This window comes from Balearica regulorum, chromosome 16 (genome assembly GCF_011004875.1).
Source record: "Balearica regulorum gibbericeps isolate bBalReg1 chromosome 16, bBalReg1.pri, whole genome shotgun sequence".
Taxonomy (NCBI): domain Eukaryota; kingdom Metazoa; phylum Chordata; class Aves; order Gruiformes; family Gruidae; genus Balearica; species Balearica regulorum.
In genome coordinates, this window is record NC_046199.1 from 16487044 (window position 1) to 16507145 (window position 20102).

Below are 20102 nucleotides of genomic sequence, written 5' to 3' on the forward strand. Positions count from 1 at the left end.
CTAAGCAAGACATACAGCTGAACAATAATTAGGTATAATAACTACATTATGCATGTCTTGCTTCTTGTATATGAGGTTCCATTTTTGAATTATAAGAATTATGCATGATTTTAACTTTGAATTTACCTACCCGCTACCATTGATAATTTCATATGCTAGGAAACCAAACTTCTCCTTGAGATAGCTTACCTGGACTCGACTGTATTTTCTTTTTTCAACTGTTAATAATTTCAGCAGGCATTGAATCATAATGAGATTAAATTAATAATCTGAATTTAGTGAAAGAGATGTTAAAGTTCACCATAGAGCCATGAAAGTATATGGGAGATTTGTTTATTAATTTAGAAGGAGAACAGTATTATGGTGCTATATATTCAAAAAACAAAAAACAAACAAACAAACAAAAAAACCCCAGTAACCCACAGGGAAGTTTCTGAAGCAGGATCAAAAGCATTTATTTTAGGGCTACTTACAGGTAAAATGTAAGTAGTTCCTTTATTAGTTAAATGTAATCACTCCCAGAAAAAGGGACCGCAGAGGAGTTATTTTCTACATGCAGTTGAGGGCCTAGCTACAAGGTTAAATACTTTTTACAGTATTTTTACAATCTTTCGGATGGAGGCCAATTACGCTTCGCTAAACAGCTACTCCTCTGGCAGGACGGACATGCCCATCGTGGCGGACAGCGACGGCCCCAGACGCGTGCGGCAGGTCTGCGTGAGCCGCACGCTCGCCGCTGCGCTGCAGCCGCTCGCTCCCCGTGTGCAAAGACCCTCGGGACTCCCTCATCCAAACAGCAGCCTGCGCAAGCTAGACTTCTACTGCCATATCAAACCTCTGTCTCTAACTTCAGCAACAACGAAAATTAAAAGTAATAATCGGAGTGTCAGTAGAAGGGTCAGACGGCTGGGTGTGATTTTCCTGTTCAAGTAACATCTGTATTGGTAGGACCCAAAAGCCATCTCGCCAGCTGACGGTGTTTATAAAGACCATTGTAAAGTCTCTATATCGGTGAAATTTGTGTCAGTTACGAAGTTCCCTGCGCCAGCCCCGTGGTCTGAGTCCTCGATGACTGCGTTCCCACCGAGGGACGATAATCTGAGCTTAAAGACATTACAGGGTCATGCCTGTGGGAATTTCACAGTGCTGCACCTCTTCCACAAGTAAGGAATAGAGGCTATCAGAACGGAACGCTCCACTCGAGGCATCTGCACGGTGCCAGTGGGTGCACTGCCCTTTGAGGGGTCCCCGGCACTGCCCAAGGCACGGCTGGCTCTTCCCAAGGGATGCAAAATCACCCCGTGAGGCTGCTTGGGAAAAATGGCTTTGCTCACGGAGAACAAAAACATCACAGTCTGGCTCCAAGTTTAAGGGGCTGCTTTAACTTTCCCTTAGAGCTGCGGAATCACTGAGCCACAGGAAGCAGACCAGCGGGAAAAGCACCATCCCCAGAGCCAGGCTGCAGCTCCCCACCCAGATCATTGGTTACCACCATCAAATACCTCTCTATTTTTTCCCTACAGGGCTGCAACCATTCATAAAGGCTTTTAATCAAAAGCGCACAGCACAAGCACAACTTCAAACATAAAAACCATTCATTCAGGCACCGATGTATTTAATGAGCCGAGTACGGACACAAAGAAACAGCGAGATGCTGGTCGTGACCAACAAAGCCAATGGCAAGAACCTGGTTTTCACAGCGGCATGCAACGAATAAGCACGCTGAATGTTTGCATACTAGCACGATTCCTCTGAGCACAGCCACCCCCTGCGCATGCAGAGATGGTAAATCCCTGTGCAAATGGCCAGCCAGATCCTTTCACTATTATTTGGGACTAAAATTCTAGTAACAACTCTGCCACACAGAGAATTATCTGCAAGTCCCACTGAGCCCGGGAGCACATTCAGGGCCTGTTTTACAGTTTATTCTCCAGATCTCCTTTCTAAAGGGAAGATTTCCAGCAGCGAGCGTGTGCATTTTTTTGCTATTGAAAATGTTCTGCCTTCGCAGACACAAGAGTCAAAACTACTGAGGGAAAACAAGCACAGGCTGTACCATAATTTCAGCGGGGTGGCAGAGGCACGACAGGAACTGGGATCTCTGCGCGCTCTGCCAGTGCCCTGTCCACTGCTGCTGGTGCAATTGCACGCGCAGTCCTGCTGCCGGGCGAGCAAGCGCACGCCCACGGCTGCCTTGTGCGGAACAGTCGCCTGTGTGGGCCCAAAAGATGATGCACCCATTCGTGCCAGCTACCTGCTCGCTTAGACAATGCAAATTCCCCAGGTACTAATTTACTCTTTACTGGGTGGAACCTGAAAGGACAAGGTGCCTCTGGGTGAGAAATGTGAGGATTACATGTTTATTAAGTATCACGTCCATTTGCTGAAATACTGAAATGCGTATCTTTTCTATTGTACGGTGTACCCCCACCTTTTAGTAGCAGCAATTACGGTAGTTAGGCATGATGGCTTTCGCCTAATAAATTTTCTTTTATATTGTCAAAACAATTTAAAAAACTAACCCACAAAATATATGGTTGTACAAATTAAAAGTATTCTGACTGAGAAAATTATTTCACATTCACTGAATGTATCACAAGTATTAAAAATTGACTGAGCCTGAAAAAGAAATGTAATGGAAGCTCCTCTCATCTTCTTAACTGTGTCTCTGAACAGAAGTGAATGCCTGAAAACTCTGTGCCTGGTCACCTCCGGTGACATTTCGACACTCTGAGGAATCTCCCATCAGGGAACAACCGGCAAATTTAGTTTGGCGCAAGGACTCTCTCCCCCTTGAGGTGTTGGATACCACAGGTTCTGTTTGGAAAGCAGGGTCGTTTGGCCTCTCTCTTCCTCCTGTCCATGACAGACAGAAATTGGAAAGGGCTGACAGTAAGCCGTTAATTTGAAAGACTCACGTTCAAATGGAAATGGACTAAAAGAAGGGAATAGCTGACCCCAGATTTCTCCAGTTTCCTTGCAGAGGGCTCGGTGTCTGAATTTCACCACGAAGAAAAGCCAAGAAACGAGCCCTAGACAAATAAAGGCCAGGGATATGGATATTTAGGTATAAGCATACCCAGTGGAGGGCGAAACAGGCAGCACCAAGAGGAGCTTTTTTTTTTTTGAGAAGATACCATCTTCTGCCCTGGCCATTCCTGTGCCCTCTTCAGAGCCTGCCCCCAGCCCAAAACCCTCGCGGGTGAAGGCGAGCTGACGGCAGGGAGCGTGCATCGCTGTGCTCTTTGCTGCCCGCAGGCTGCTCCATTGGTTGCAAAGCCGGTGCACGTGGTTTTCCCGCTGTGCCTTGCCCATAAGGAGCGAACTGCAACCCATCCCAAGGGTGGGATGAAGATGGGTGGTGTGACGAAAGCCGCGGTTGCGTGCCACCGCGGGAGCCCGAGGGAGCTGGAGGCCAGGAGGCTCCTCCAGCGCCGGGAAAGGAGGGAGCCCCTGCAGTGAGCTCTGCGCTCCCCCGACCCAGCCAGGCACAGGTACGGCCAGTCGGGACCCAAACTCACCAACCTGGTGTCCGCACCAGCACGGTCTACAAAGCTCCAACGATGCTTACTGGGAATCGCCTCGCAGAATTCATATGTGCCTCAGGTTCAAAAACGCCTTCCCAGATCCACACGTAAACTCTATGAATACACCCACGGTTTTTTTCAGTGCCTGAACATAGGAGAGGAATGATGATTTTCTTTGACTAATCTGAGGCAGATGCAGTAACAAAGTATTTAGGAGCATTATCCATTCTTACTCATAAAGCTGAACAATACTGATGCTTAGGCACATGCTTGGGAGGGCATTTCTCAGATCCTTGCGAGGCTCTTTCAGTTCAGCGATCTGAAAAAAAGGAGTGATGTGTTTTTGGAAGTCTGCCAGCGCCGTGATAAATAATGCACTGTCCCTGATAGTTTCAATACAGCAGTTCCCTGAAACTCATTTCAGCCAAAGAGCCTTCCTCTCCTGTAAACACTTTTGCCGGTCTTGTTGATACATGATATAGATTAATTTTTTAAACACAGTTGAAGTACTGCATTTTACCAAACTTTTTGGAATATAAATATTTTTAAACCTGGTTCTCTGACTACGTGCCGCACAGTAACAGTTACATACCTAAACTGAAAAGGAATTCAAAGGGACAGGAGTCACCTGCATGCAGAAATTCTCCTGTTTACCCTTTGCTAGCGTGTTAACCACGCATTCAGATTTGCAAAATACATGTGTGCAGAGGTTCCTCTCCTCCCTCATGCCACTACAGGATTTCCCAAGGCTGGATGTAACCTGAATTGGAGCGGAGGGCTGCACAGCCAAGCACTTGAGATATATCATTAAGTGTAGGAACAAATGCTGCACAGGCCAAAGCAAGGTCCTGTGAGGCTGTTCAAGCGCATCCACACCTCTCCACTTGCTTAGATTAAAAGGAGTTTGCTGCACAACTGTGCTCCTGACTTCTTTCTGGTTTCCAGTTTTAGATCCTCTTCATTTCCTAATGTCTTTGTAGAGTGAGAGTTTATGCTGGTTCTGGTTTTATGTCCACCAATGTATCCTACTTACAAACTTTCCATTTTCCTGCGCATAGGCCATAGGTACCAGTCATGCACTATCCAGCCAAAGGAGCGCTCAGAACATTCATCAGCATATCTGCAGAGGGGGTACGGGGGAGGCTGGCAGCATGAGGTACTGGAGTAAAATTTCAAGTGTTTGTCAATTAATTTTAGTCACATCGGCCACCTTGCAAGCATAAACATAACATCTACAGAGCTGCAGATGGAGGAGGTATGTGTTACTCTTCACTCCTTCAATGCCACGACTAACACGATACGGACGTGCAGAAGCTCGTGCACTTCTCCCGAATCATTTTCAGCAAGAACAAACAGGAGCAGAACAGTAGAAAAGCCTGGTTCTGCCCGTGCACAAACACAAAACTCACAGTAAACTGCACAAGGAATAAAGCTAAAGGAAAGCTTTTCTCCGAACACAAATGTCTGAGGATTTGTTTAATGACTAAAGATGAGATAAGATGTCTAAATCTAATCCTCTGCCTGCTACAGACCCCTGTGGTCTGATGCAGGTGATTCCAGGTGGGACCCCTCTGACCACCCGCGGCCATCGACGCCAGAATTACCCTGGATTCCGTTCGCAGGGAACCGAGCTCCGAGCCACCCGTTGAGACAGACACAGTTTATTCGTGTCCCTTGAGGAGGGTAACCACATTTGGTCAAACCATCCCCCTTGGCAATAAAGGGAGCGTACGGTGACTAAACTGGCACGTTTACCTCAAGCAAGGCGGGTGAGGAAATCCTTGGCATCCCTTGGCAAAAGGCACTGAAATCAAACACACCGCTACGGCGGTGACCGGCGTGTACCTGCTACGTGTGCGCAAGGGGAGCTGCGCTGAGAGCGCTGCGACACGCTGGGAACAGCCATTCTGAGGCTTTTAGCCAATTTTTTCTGGCTGGCAGAGTCCTTCGCTGCACTGGGGAACTGCAGCAGAGATGAGCGATGATGCAATGCATGTGCACATCGGTGTGGCTGGGAGGGACACGTCCCGAACCAGGGCATGGAAAAAGCATGTGGGTTGTGTTTTGTAGGCATGCTGGAGGCTTATTCCAGTGGAAGGAGGCAGTGCAAGATGTGAGAAGCACAGAAATACGGGAACGTGGAATGCTGAGTCTAGTCCCCTGCTATTGCAAGCCTGTAATATAAAACTTTTGGATCTAAGCACCTCTGTGAATTCTAGAAAAAGACAAATTGCTATTTTAACTGGGTTATTTGTAATAAAACTCAGAGACATGTTTTGAAGCTTTATCCATGGGAAGGTGCGCTGCAGAAGCACTGCATTAAGAGTAATGGAGCTATTCATGAGAAAAGACACGAGAAGAGCAAGCAACAAAAATGCCCACATAGGCCATAAATCAGCAAAGAAACATATCACCGTTCGGTGACAAGAGAATTGGGTCCACCTGCAGCCAGCATGCAACGTGCTTACCTTGAGGGGACAGACCTCCCCTCCCAGCAGTCACCTTGAACTCCTCAGGGGAAGCTGACAACAGCAGTAGTATTTCAAAGAGCAATTACCGTCGACACACAGACGTGTTCAGGCTGGAAGAGACTCCAGGAGGTCTCTAGCCCGGCCTCCTGCACAAGGCAGGGTTAGCTATGAGAGCAGACTTGGTTGCTCAGGGCTTAATCCAGTTGGCTTTTGCAACCCCCACAGATGGAGGGAGACAGCAGAAGCACTCTGGGCTGCTCCACGGCTTGACTGTCCTCGTGGGAAAGAAGTTCTTCCTTACTCTCTTGTTTCAATTGAAGTCTGTTATCTCCCGTCCTGCCGCCATGCACCACTATAAAGAGCCTGGTTCTGTCTTTCTGATAACCTTCTCGTTGGTATTGGAAGCTGTTATGTCTCCCCGAAGCCTGCTCTTCTCCAGGCTGGAAAAGCCCAATTCCTTCAGCAGAGCATGTGCTCCATCCACTGACCATCTTGGTGGCCCCCTTTGAACACACTCCGCTTCATGGATGTTTTTCCTGTCCTGAGTGGCCAAAACTGGATGCAGTATTCTAGAAGTCATCTAACGAGTGCCAAGGAAAGGCAAGTAATCACATCTCTTGGTCTGCTGGCAAAGCTCCTGTCACTACATCCTCACATGCTGTTGGCCGTCTTTGCTACCAAGGCACACTGCGGGCTCGTGTTCCGCTTGTGGTCCACCAAGACCCCCGAGTCCTTTTCCGGAGACCTGCTGAATACTATCACGCCCAGCATCCCATCACCCAACAGCTGTCGTCTGAAACCAGATGAACTGCTGCGTGGAGTGACCCAAGAGGTCCCGCTAGTGCCCACAGCTTGAGAATTTCAGAGCAAGCCATGATCACTCCCTTAATCTTCAGCCACTTCAAGCCCTTCTTTGACGGTAGAACTGTCACTCTGAAAGGGCTGACAGAGCTAAAGACTGACAAATGCTTGGTGCTTCCTTTCCTGGGGATGGTGCTAATGACTACGTGATTGCATTCTCATTCCCCGTAACAGTCTGTACCCAATACCAAAATCATAACTATAGGGACCATTTTCTTCCTATAATAGCAGAGGTACAAATGGATGTGGGTATAAACAGAAATACAGGGATAGATTTCCTCCTTCTTAAAGGAATTTCCTTGTTCAGTGTGGGAAAACCACTGGCACACGGCAGACGGCGTCATGGGTTTTGACGTGTTCTTTTTCTGAGACTTTTTTGAACCTCTATGCAACCGTAGTCTGTGCTGTCTGCTTTCAGCCTAACATCTTCCATATAGAGTATATAGCATCCTTGAAAGACAAAAGCATTACGTTTTCTAAGACCAGGTGAATAATTTGCCATCTATAATTTAATCAAAGAGTTTTGCTTCTATCTCTGTTTACAGAGATTTTCTCCAACAGATGGCATTTTTGTAATGTATTCATTAGTTGAAATTTTTGGATGAATAAGTTCTGTGCATAATACTTGGTCTGTAGCTTGGTTTTGTACATTCTCACCTTACAGCCATGTAGATATTTAAGTTCTGCTTTATAAGAAATGAATTTAGCCTTTTGCTTTGTTTGGAAAGTGAGAGGTGAAAGGTGCTGTGAAGTTGAAATACCCTGTTTTGCTGGCAGCCCTGCTCCTGACTGCAGAATGGTACTGGAATTATCTGCAAAAGCCAGAGAAACGATAGAACAGGATTTCAATGTCAACAATCAAAGGAACAGAAGGAAAAGCAGCCACAGGCTGCAAAAGTAATGAAAGCGGGATTAAAATGTTTCTCTGCGGCACTGCTAATTCCTCAAGGAGCACAAAGTAGTAGATTTACTCTGGGAACCCTCAGCCAGTTCGCCACACAGCCAGCTTATCGCTACAGAGAAACTGCTAGCGCACTACTCGTTATCTTCAAGGGCATGTGTCACTTTTGTTTTTCACATGAATTCTGTGCTCACGAAGGACGCAGGCAAGACATGCCTGAAGAGTAAAGACCTCCGTTTGCCAGAACAGGTTTAATACTAGCCACAGCCAGTGATCTCACACCTGACTTTTATTTCTTGTATCAACGTCAATGAAGTCCTTGACCTCACCTGAATCTGCCAACCAAGTGTCCAAACGAGGCGGCGATTTCTATGGTGAGTACCAAGCGAGTTCCAGGACATCTATATTTACAGTGGCCAATGAGTAGCAACAATTCTCAGTCATTGTTGCTCCAAATTGGATTTGAAAACTGCTTACTTGCGATGGCTCCTGCCTGTCTCCATGAGCTGCTCTTGGTGTCTGGATGTTAATGAGATACTGATCCAAATAGCGTGGTCCGATGTGATTTCTTAAATAGTAAAAACACTGCATTAACCATATGGGGTGGTAACGAGTTCTCCTTTTGTGCCATGCTGCTGTGGCTCTTCCTGCAAGGGTAGGTGTAGCTCGTTGGGCAGTCAGAAACCACAGGAAGATGGGCTGGGAAATGTCTCAGATCACCGAAACTCCCCGGCCCTGAGGCACGGTCAGGCATGCTACGGCCAGTCCTGGTGGCTGTTTATCTAACCTCTTTAAACCTGCACTGAACAGATTTACAACCTCCTTAGATTCCAGCTACTCACATGGTAATAGTTTTGTCTGGTTCATTTCGGGTTTTTTTCCTGATATCTGAAGTAATCTCCCTAATTGCACTTTAGTAAATTGCTTTTTATCCTACCACCGGTGGTCACAGAACAACTGTTTCCTGTCATGTTTATAAATGTGTTTATACATCTGAAGACAGTTGCCATGTCCTTACATTGTGTTTTCTTTTCCAGATCAAATAATCAAATTCCATCTTTCCTCGTAGCTTACATTTCCTAAGCCTCTTACAGTTTTGGTTGCTATTCCCCTATCTTGTTTGCCTACATCTTTCTTTAAGAGTAAGTGTAACGCTTGAAACTGGATAGAGTGCTTCAGCCAAGTCTGAGAAGTGCTAAATGGAACAGAAATAACGCCCTCCGATGTCTTACATATGATCCTCCAGTTACTAGAGCTCAGAGCAACACAACCATTCTGCAGCACTGCACAGTCTACAATCCACTATAGTCCCAAGATTCTCTTCTGCAGTATTTTTACCTAACAGTCCTCATTTGACACATGATATTCCTTCCTATGTGGCATACCACATCATTTTCTTCTAGAACTTTATCGTGTTGAGTTCAGCCTGGGTCCGCAGTGTATTGGGGTCACGTTAAATCTCAGCCTCGCACTCTGTGGTTGGAATCACTGCCAATGTCAGAAAAGTGCCCTCTGGTCCATCACCCAAGTTATTACAGAAAACACTGACCAAACTGTTCCCAGATAATTCCCTGGGAGGCCCTACTTGATGTGTCCTTCCTCTTTGACAGCAATTATCAACAAAGGCTTTTAAAACACAGGCTTTCATTAACAAGATTATTACAGACTGTTACACAAAAGCCAAAACTCTTTATGTATGGCACTGTGGTCAGTAAAACCAGTCAGCTCCCTTCTGCCGATGAAGGCTGAGCGCCATGCTGAGAAACCTTTACAAAGTCAAATAAAAATCACGTGCGCTATCAGGGAAAAAGAAACCCAAGTTGCCCACAGCCACAGCCGCTGACAGCCCTCTACACAACTGCTGTTTAACAACTACGGCTGAAGAATATCAGCATGACTATTTCTGTATGCCCACACAATTCTGAAGCACAGTCCAATTTAGTTTAGAAAAAAAAAGAGGTATTTTGCTAAAATTACCGTAGTATAGGTTTTTCATTTGTATTACCATAGCAACAAAAGACCTCACTTGAAATGAGCCCCCCCCTGCTCTGGGTGAAGTGCACAGTGCTTATCATGAGAGCCAGCCCCTGTCCCACCGAGCCAGCGGTGCCTATCCCCATCCTGCATCGAGGTGCAGGAGTTCATCTGCAGGGAATTCCCTCTGAGACCAGTCCCTAGGCAGGTAAGAAAAATCAGAGGCCAAAAGTATCATCATCTCTGTACCCACAGGGGGCGAACAGCGCAGGGGCTGGGAGCGGTTCGCACTTAGAGTCTGTGCCAGAGCGTAAGCTGCTGGTTTCTCCTTAACCCGGGCACCAAGATTTAACTCACTGCTTTAGGACAGAGATTAAATCCAACCAGAGTAGCTTCCACCCAGATGTCAAGCAAATGTCATTAAAAAGCAGAGATACGGGATGCTCTCCGAGACGGAACGCTCTGACCGCACTGCCAGCGTGCTGTCACCGCGCTCTGCAAGGCTGCCGCAGGCACCGAGCGCGGTGTTGGCTCCGCTGGAGTCACCGCTACGGACCGGGGCAGAGAGATGCGGTTTATGCTCTCACGGACGCTTCTGACGCCACTTCGCTAGCCCACACGTACATAAAAACACGAAATACCAGGGCAAGGGAAAAGCACCAGAAGTTTTTTGGCGACGGCGGCGCCCCGGGATGCCACCTGCGGGCAGCCGCCCGCTCCCAGCCCGCCCTCCCGGCGGCGGGGCAGAGGCGGCACCGCGGGCGCGGACCGAGGCTCCCGGGGCGGGCAGGGGCTGAGGCGGAGCCCGGCCCGGCCCGGCGCCCTCCCGGCAGCCGCCCCGCTGTTCGCGCTCGGGAGAGGCGGCCGGCGCGGAGCGGAGCGGAGCGGGGCGCAGGGAGCTCCTCCTCCTCCTGCTCCCCCCGTCCCCGCCGGCAGGTCAGCCCGGGCCCGCGGGCGTTTCGCGAGGAGCGCTCCGCGCTGCGGGCCGCCGGCCAGGTTCCGCTGCCGGCCGCGCAGACGCGCGGGGCGGGGGCCGCGGGCTTTCCGCGGGGCGCGGAGCGGCCCCCGCCGCCTCTCCGCCGGCCGCACCATGCGGAGGGTCGGGGCCCCGCCGCCCGCTCCCCCCCCCGCTCCGCTCCGCGGCCGCCCGCCCCGCACACGCGGCCGCCCCCGCCCCCGCCCCGCGCAGCAGCGGCGCAGCGCGGTGAGCACGGCCCGGTGCCGCCGCCCACCCCACGCCGCGGGGCTCCCGGCGGCCGCGCTCGCTGCCCGGCGCCGCGGTGCAACTCGCAGGCAAGTTTCCGGGGAACTTTTCTTCCAGGAGCGGCTGGGGGCCGCGGGGTCCGGGGAGCCGGCGGCGGCGGGAGGCTGAGCCCGGCCCGGGCCGCCCGAGAGGGGCTTCCCCCGCGGTGCCGGTGCCCCCCCACCCCCCCGGGGCCGTGCGCGGCGGGCAGGGGCGGGGGTCGGGCGAGGCCGTGCACGGGCTGCAGCAACAGGTTTTCTCCCGCAGCAGGGATGGACGAGAGGGACGGTCCCCCCGTGCCGTCACTGCTTCCCCAGACCGGGCTGCCTTCGCTGCCGGCGGCGGGGCGGCGGGAGAAGGGCACCGCGCGGCTGATTCCCGGCGCTCTCCGGTCCTGCCGCGGAGGTGGCTGACGGCTGTCCAGGCGATCCAGCGGGCTCGGTTTGTGATGCTCGGTCTTCCCCTTCCCGGCTCTCCCTCTCCCCGAGTCCGGTGTCTGCACGGTGCAGTGTGCAGGCTTGTCTTTCCCGGTTCTTCTTCTTCGCCTAATCTGAAGGTCCTTTATAGTTTTAATTTAAAAATAATTAAGAGATGTCTTTTCTGTTGATCTATTTACTGACTTCTGTTTGTTGGCAACTAACACGTCAAGTTAACTATTCTTGATAGGCAATGTATTTCTGGCAGATTTTTTTTCATTGGAAAAGATTGGGGGGGGGGAAACGACACACGCACACATAAAATAACTCTTCTGTGGCACTTCATTTCAGTGGCAAAACATGTATTTCTATAAATAAATGACAAATCCTTTACTTCTTAAAAAGATGCTTAAGAAATTGTTTTGAATGTGGCTTACGAAAATTTGTTGACATAAGTATATTTCACAGCAGGATAATAACTGTAGTTATTAGTTCTAATGTATTTCAGAACATTCTCCTGGGGATATAAGTTATCTGCAAAGTCATTTCACTTCTGATTGTTATCGGCAGAATAAGGCTCAGCTTGATAAAACCAAACCCTGAGTAAGGTATTTGTCATAATTCAGTTTGTAGGTTGTCATAAGATGCCAAAAAGCCTAACGCTGTCCAGGTCAAGGAGAGCAATATACAGATGTGAGCATATTTTTTCGGGTTATGTGTTTTTCAGGATGCTTTGTTTCATATTATACATTGACCTTTATAAGTTTTACTCTGATTTGGTTGGAAGTTTACTTTGCAAGCAGAGTTGAAGTTCGAGATCAGTTCTTACTACGTAAAGAGCTGCATGAGTATAGCTTAAAGTATTTCAGGAGGGTAGCCTGGCAGTGTTGGTACAGCACAGAAAGCAGGTGTCAGAAGATAGCTGAATTTAACACTGCTTGAAAATGCTGCTTGTTTTAACTAAGGAAAGAAGAAAGGACGAAGGATCACTTAAACTGTAAAGCAGTTTCATATGGAATCCTTTCAAAAAAAATCACTGTATTCATATTCACCTTGCACTGAAATCGGAAGATTTTTTTTTTTTTAAAACCTAAATCAACAAATGGTAAAAAGCAAGAGAGACAAGTTTCAGGCAGTGGAATTGATACAAGAGTCTAGGGGGGAGTTATGCATCCTCCTTGCACGCTTGTTATCATCCAGGCACAACTTTGAAGTGTCTGCATCACAGAGCAGTATCAGGACTCCTTGCAGGAGCTCTGATTACATCAGAGATGCACTGCAGAATTCAAAATACTGCAGAGGACACTGGGGGGGGAACGGCACTTGCAGTGGAATTTTAGAATGTTACTCATGATTTCTATTTCTTTCCCTCAGAAGGGCATCTTTAATAATTCTTTCCCCATTGTCTAGGAGTCTGGCACCCTTCCTGAATTTCGGCTGAAAGTAAGGGCAGTACAGATTCCTAATTCGATTTCTTCACCCGACATAATGGATAAGAATATCATCTTGTGCAGGACAGATTTTTGAAAAGATGTTATATCTTGCTCCACACGCACACCACGCTGTTTAGAGTCACCGAGAGCCCTCGCTGTGGGCCAGTTATTCTGTATTACCGTACTTTCTGGAAGCCAGAACAATGATCAGGATTGTATAATGCAGTAAGATGCAGTTCTTGCCCCAGTAAGCTAACAGACAAAATAGGAAACGATGCCCAGAGAGAAGTGATTTGCCCGAGATGGGAACACATTATCAGCAGAGGAGCTGAAAAGATGAACTGGGCTTCACTACCTCCCAAGCACTCAAAGGGCAGAATAACTATCGCAGACAAGGGGGGATTTTACCATTGGGCCTTACTTAACCAGAGCAGCTTTATTTGAGGATTTTACTGTTACAGCATATCCTTAAAGTTCATCTTGTTTAATTGTTGGGAAAATTGTTGCTATAGGCTAATGTGTTTGTCTGACCTTGTATTCCAGGGTGTTGTCGTTAATCCTTAACGCATTTCTTTCAGCCATTCCAAATGTCATCAGTCTGCGACGTGTGCATAAAACAGTTTGCTTGGGTTTTAAGCTCAATAGCAAAAGAGACCTTCCATTAATTAGATCTCTCCCATCTTAAAGCGGCACTGACCACCATTCTGTAGAAGCACCTTCCAAAGGAAAACAAGAAACATGCAGAGAAACGTATGGGTTTATTTTTCTCCTTCCTCCATTCCTTCAGGGCATCTTTTGTATTGTCCTTTACTTCCTCCTATCCTTCCCCCTTAGATATGATGCTATGTGTATCTGAGGCAAAGAACATGTAAATAACGCAGGTATGGCATCAAGTACTATAGCTGCCTGTGTGGGATCTGTGGGCTTGCCAGTTCTGGTTATGGAAAAAGGAGGAGCCACCTTTTATAACTGCAGTCATTCAGTGTTACCCAGGGATTAATTTGTCCAATTTATTGTCTCGCACAGGTCGAGAAGCTGGAAGCGAAGAAATAAATTCTTTTTTCTTTGCTCTGTGGTTTCATAGTTGATGCCTCGGGGTTACAGCGTGTGTCTGACACACGCAGAACATTTACATTTCCCTCTCCCCATTCCTTCCCATTGTGTCATTGTGTGGATGTGGTGGGAGATCAAACCAGTGACAGAGATGAGCTGCCTCCTCATTTTTCCTGGCTGAGATTCAGAGGATAAGTTGTTGCTAACCAACATCATCTGGTATTACAGAAGGGAAAATGGTTAACAGCCCCCATTTATCCATCGTCTTATATCAGTCATATTCTTCATTCTCTTTGGGCCAGCCCTGCCTCAGACATAGTTGAGGCAGAGGGGAAAAATGCTTGTTTCTAAATAAAACAACAGCTGCTGTAAGAAAAGGAGCCCGACATAAACATACATCAGGTAGCCCTGTTTTTCCACGTCAAACCTATAGCTTGAACTCCCAGCGGCATTACTTCTACTGATGGTATCTTGGGAATGCTTTAACAGAACACCGGCTGTGAGGTCATTAGGAGCGCTCGTGCGATGGGACTGTACGTCAGGGTAATTGCAAGTTCAGCCGTTCCGTACGCCCTCTGTTCAGCGTGCTCTGGCTGGCACGACCTGCGCCAGCTATCGCTCAGATCCCTTCATTTATCTGAGCCCTGCAGCTTTTCCAGTGGGCAATGGCAGAGTGCCATCATCTGTCATGAAGCTCCACTGATAATCCCGGTATTGGCTAGAGTTTCCTAGAATGTGACTTTTTAATACAATTATGTTTTGTGTTAATGTTCTTTCCAAAAAAAAAAAAAAAAAAAAAGACTTGCAGGTCAGCAGGCCTTCGCTCAGTCTGTCTTGAAGCAAGAGACAAACCGAAATCGATTGGAAGTTTATTTGAGTGCAACCCTGCGGGATTTTGTCGTTGTTTGCACCCACCGCTGCTTCCAGAGGAGTTCAGAATTGCCCATCCCCAGCCGTGGGGTTTTCCAGAATTGTAACTCTGGAGCAAAGACAGAGCGACTCAGCAATACGAGCAAGTGTGTAGTGATTGGGCACGGAAAGCTAAACACAGTTAAGATTTTGGCATGGAGAGTAGGTGACTTGCCAAATAGCTGTTCTCAAGTCACTAGCGATAGTAATAGAGATCCCGCTTTGTGACAGAAGCAAGATGACGAGGCTTACCTCTTTGCTTACCTCGGGCCAGAAAATAGTACCACAGCTCCTGGAAGATCTGAATCACACCTTGTCCGGTCTTGTATGTTCCCGCAGGCTTGCTTTATCCACGTGCCCTAGAGGTAAGTAAATTAATGCTTTCCTTTTGCGCTAAAGAGGATACAGGCGAGGAATCGGGAAGCACCGCTCCATCCGAAGCTCCCCTGTTGGTAAGAGTATGTCAGGAGCTGCTCTGTTCAGAGTCATCCCTCTGGGAAGTTCAGGAGCAGGACCGAGTGTTTTACTGAAAGCAGCATCGTAAGTCCCCTTGCAGCAAGGAAAGCCTGTTGCTCTCGTGCTGCAGTGCAGCTGTGTTTTGAGTACTTCGCTGTTGCGTATTCGTGGGGTTTTCTTCTGCGGTAGGTACGTAACGCTACGGATGTGGTTTATAAACCCCGGAGAGTTCTGCGTTTGAGGAAGTCGTGTAGCAGGGGTGCGTGTCCCTGAGCACAGCCAGGAGGAGAGCCAAGCTGTGCTGCTGCTGAAGCCAGTCAGGTGCAATATTTATTACTTTCCTGTGAACTCGGGGCTAGAAAGTCAGAATACTTGTGCATAAGTAGTATCTATTTATTGTACGGTGTACTTAATTCATAAATACTCTTATCAAGTGAAACTCGGCAGCTCCACGCGTTACGCTGTGGCTGCCTGCGCAGAGGGAGGGCGTAGCAGCGGTGCGGTACGGCTCTCCTGCCTGTGAGCAGACTTCCAGTCTGACGCTTAAAATGCACTGAGTTAGGGAGGCAAGAAGTTTAACATTTCCAGAACCTGCGTTTTATACCCATTTGAACTCTGTGGTCACTTAATTCCGCAGACTTTACACTGGTGGTGTGTGAGCAGAATTCGAACGTGATTTTTCAAAGTCGTCATAAGAATTCTGTGGTTTCCTGTAATCGGAGGTGAAGGCAGTCACCGCGGCTGCTGTTCAGTCCATTGTAAGGACCAAGACCTATTGCTGCACAGAGGGTGTCAGTTCGAACTGAAATAATATTCCAGTGTTTGTGTTGAAATAATGAATTTCTTTGCAATGTTTTGTAAATGAGGTCGTAAAAATGGAGTTGCCGTGTCATTAAATGTATATAAACTCTATAGACACTTTATGTGATTGTCAGTTAAGTGCATTTTTTTTCCCAAAAATTGTTTCCATATGGCCTTTCAGAAATTAGTCTTCTACTAACTGTCTTTTAGAAGTTAACTGAATTACAACGTAATTGACTTCTCATTCTTTCTATATACTTCATGGGTACTAAAATACTTAAAATTTTTATGTGTAATAGTTAAATAAAAATGTACAATTTCCTTTTCTACAGAACACACTTGAATTCTGTGTTCTTAGGAGATGCTGTTGTAATTGTTATACTTCCATTCTGAACCAGGAATATCCTGCCACATGCAGGAATTACTCCTGGTTTCCCTCTGCATCCACTGGTTGCTGAGACCTCTGGATCTGAGACAGGAGAAGTCCCCAGCGTGACACGTATGCCGAGCAGAGCTCCTGGACAAGGCAGCAGCCCTTGGTAGAGTCAGTTCTACCCAGCTGGACAAACCCAGCCTCCCCAGAAAGGTCTTCTGACCGTACTCAGCCTCTGCTCTTTTCTTTCCGATTGTTTTTATCAGCCATAAATGTTTTTGAGCTCCAATCACTACATCTGTTCCAAACGTGAAAACAAGCTCTCGTTCACTCACCCCAGATATCTGTTTTTTTGTTCCAGAAGACACTTGCAGAAGTAGCGAAGTGATGTGAAGTTGTCTTCCAAGATGACTCTTCTACCTGGGGAAAATTCCGACTATGACTACAGTGCCCTGAGCTGTGCTTCAGATACTTCCTTCAACCACACGTTCTTTCCAGAAACAGAAACCCTCAAGGGAGTCTTTTACCAAAGAGCCAAGCTAATTCACCCTCAAGAGGACCTCCTGAAAAGCTTTCGCCCTGATGATCGGAAGCATCATATTATTATAAACGTAGGGGGCATTAAGTATTTGCTCCCATGGACCACTCTTGATGAATTCCCATTGACACGTTTGGGACAACTGAAATTCTGTAATAATTTTGATGACATTCTAAACATCTGTGATGATTACGATGTGACATGTAATGAATTCTTTTTTGACCGCAACCCAGGGGCGTTCAGGACAATCCTGACCTTTTTGCGGGTTGGAAAACTTCGACTCCTGCGTGAGATGTGTGCGCTGTCTTTCCAAGAGGAGCTGCTCTACTGGGGAATTGAGGAAGACAACTTGGACTGGTGTTGTAAAAGGAGATATCTGCAAAAAATGGAGGAGTTTACGGAAATAAATGAACGAGAGGATGACCTCATAGAAAATGAAACAACAGGTGAAACAGTAGAGGAGACAAAAATTGGCTTGTGCATGAAAAAGTTGCAAGACATGGTGGAAAGGCCCCAGTCTGGCCTGCCTGGAAAGGTGTTTGCTTGTTTGTCTGTTTTATTTGTAACTATTACAGCAGTGAACTTATCCATCAGCACCATGCCTGACCTGCGGGAGGAGGAGGAAAAGGTAAGTCAGCTTTTCAGGGTGGAAAATGGTATGTGCGGGAAGAGCAGAACAAGTACAAGGTCTGATGGTACCGGTTTCACTGGGGATTTTGCAGCTGTCTTTAGAGGGGGGGAAATAACACAAAGAGTATTTGAAATCTTACATGGCTGTGTTCAATGACTTGTAAGAGAATTAATCATACCAAGTTTTATGTCCAAAGAAAATTCTGTTAGTGTGCAACTGTATATTACCTTGTTAAGCTTTGTGTTTGCTATTTAGAAAGCCTGAAATTACCGAGCAGTATCTTCTGTGGAATAAGTAGTTCCTTTCTAAGTTTTGCATTTAACTTGTCCCAATTAGTCGATGTGTTTCCCCATAGCAACAGCTTCAATTCCTTTAATATTTTGGGTTTTAAAAAAACAACACAGAAACCTCTCTTCCTGTCACCGTACCAACTAAAATAGTTATTATCCAGTGCCGATTACAAACTCCTCCTCTTTCCTGCAGGGCGAGTGTTCCCAGATGTGCTACAATATTTTCATTGTGGAGTCTGTCTGCGTGGCATGGTTTTCCCTGGAGTTCCTGCTAAGATTCATCCAGGCAAAGAGCAAGTTTGCGTTTCTGCGGAGACCATTAACCCTGATAGACATTATAGCCATCCTGCCGTACTACATCACTTTGCTAGTGGACACCACTTCGGTGGGCTACAAAAAGCCCAGCTCTGGCAGCATCTACCTGGACAAAGTAGGTCTGGTCCTCCGTATTCTCCGTGCCTTGAGGATTCTGTACGTCATGCGGCTGGCCAGGCACTCCCTGGGGCTGCAGACGCTGGGGCTGACCGCCCGCAGGTGCACCCGGGAGTTCGGTCTCTTGCTGCTCTTCCTCTGCGTGGCCATCGCACTGTTTGCACCGCTCCTGTACGTCATCGAGAACGAGATGGCGGACTCGCAGGAGTTCACCAGCATCCCTGCGTGCTACTGGTGGGCTGTCATCACCATGACCACGGTAGGCTATGGGGATATGGTTCCCCGGAGCATTCCCGGCCAGGTGGTGGCACTGAGCAGCATACTGAGTGGCATCCTCCTCATGGCGTTTCCCGTCACCTCCATCTTCCACACGTTTTCACGCTCCTACCTTGAGCTAAAGCAAGAACAGGAAAGAATAATGTACAGGAGAGCACAGTTCCTATTGAAAACAAAGTCTCAGCTAAGCAATGCGTCACAAGGGAGCGATATTATATTCCCCAGTATCTCTTCTGAGACTAGGGACAATGAATGAAATTGAAGTTACTATTTCTCCTGATGTCAACTAACGGTTTGTTGTATCAGATTCCATCTTTTGATTTGCTTTGGAAGCGTTTTACAAAGGTAACCCTTGTATTAAAATGAAGAAAAGGAGCTATTAACCGGGAGCTGATGTGGTTTGAGAAGTCTATTATTATGCTGTTTCTCCCCCCCACCCAATATAATGTCTAGGACGGATCTTTCACTGAGATCATACAGTGGGATTTTAGGAATGAAAAGTTCTCTGACAAAAAAAAAGAACAGCGTATAATTATGTACTTGACAGGCTGTTGTGCCATTTGTAATACACATTTTTCCAACCGAATCACAATGCGTACAATCATTAAACAGGCTGCCATTTTTTCTTGTTCTTCTTGTATATAAATAATGTAAATACAACACAATTAATGGCTAAATTCTCTCCCAGTAAAACGCCTTAGAGCGTAATGGAAATAACCACAGATGTTTGCCCCCTTGTGCTCCTTAAAAAACATTAAGATTTGGCATTCACAACAACAACCGTGTATTTCTTTGTAAGTCAGCCCTAAACAGACCAGAGAAGAAGAATCGTGCTGTTTGTATCGTAACCTTGCTAAAGATGTAAATACTTGTAGCTCACCAGCTCCAACGTTTCACTGACGTTCCAGTGTGGATCCCGTGCCATTGAACACAGTACTCCCAGGAGCAAAGTCTTCAGTTTTGTAGCATTTAATATTATTATCAGGAGGTGACTAGCTGCAAATCAAATGCAATATGCATGATGAGATGCCAGTCGCTCCCTGCCATCTGTTTCCATGTTTTTCCTTTACCTCGGCTATGAACAGAATTCAGGGAGGCCTGTTTCCAGGGGACACCCTACCATTACTTGGCAAATCGATGCTGCGGGTACCCGTTCACATGCAGCACTTGGCTCTTTAAAAGCCGCAGAAAATATATGGTCGTGGGAAGTTGCCAATGATGAAAAAAAGAAAATATCATTTGAGTCATGGAGAGGGGGGGTACCAACAGCTTTATACTTCGCTGTCCTCAATCATGAAGGACTTAAGACTTAATTAGCTCTACCTTTGCCATCATTACAGACCTCAGAGCAATGGAGAAAATCTTAAATAGGGTATGAAAAAGCAATTAAGGTCCCAAAACACAACTGTGTATTCTTCATCCACACGTGCGTCTTGGTCTAGGTTCCTCTGCTAAGTCGGCGGGAGCGCACGGTCAGTGGGACGCTGGGGTTTGGCGCAGTTCCTGCAGAGACTAAC

General features: G+C 47.2%; 1 protein-coding gene and 1 long non-coding RNA gene across 2 annotated transcripts; one reads left to right on the forward strand and one right to left on the reverse strand.

The window, feature by feature from the left end:
* Positions 1–16730: 16730 nt before the first annotated feature.
* LOC142604110 (uncharacterized) lies at positions 16731–18430 on the reverse strand. Its single transcript, XR_012838024.1, has 3 exons — positions 18299–18430; positions 17212–17332; positions 16731–16838 (listed from the first exon to the last, which is right to left on the reverse strand). It is a non-coding gene; the product is annotated as an uncharacterized LOC142604110 (long non-coding RNA).
* On the forward strand, positions 16824–19818 carry KCNG1 (potassium voltage-gated channel modifier subfamily G member 1). The gene is made up of 2 exons (XM_010305761.2): positions 16824–17584; positions 18071–19818. Exons 1-2 carry the CDS (start codon positions 16826–16828, stop codon positions 18839–18841), a joined length of 1530 nt encoding a protein of 509 aa, XP_010304063.1. The 5' UTR covers positions 16824–16825; the 3' UTR covers positions 18842–19818.
* The last annotated feature ends 284 nt before the right edge of the window (positions 19819–20102 follow it).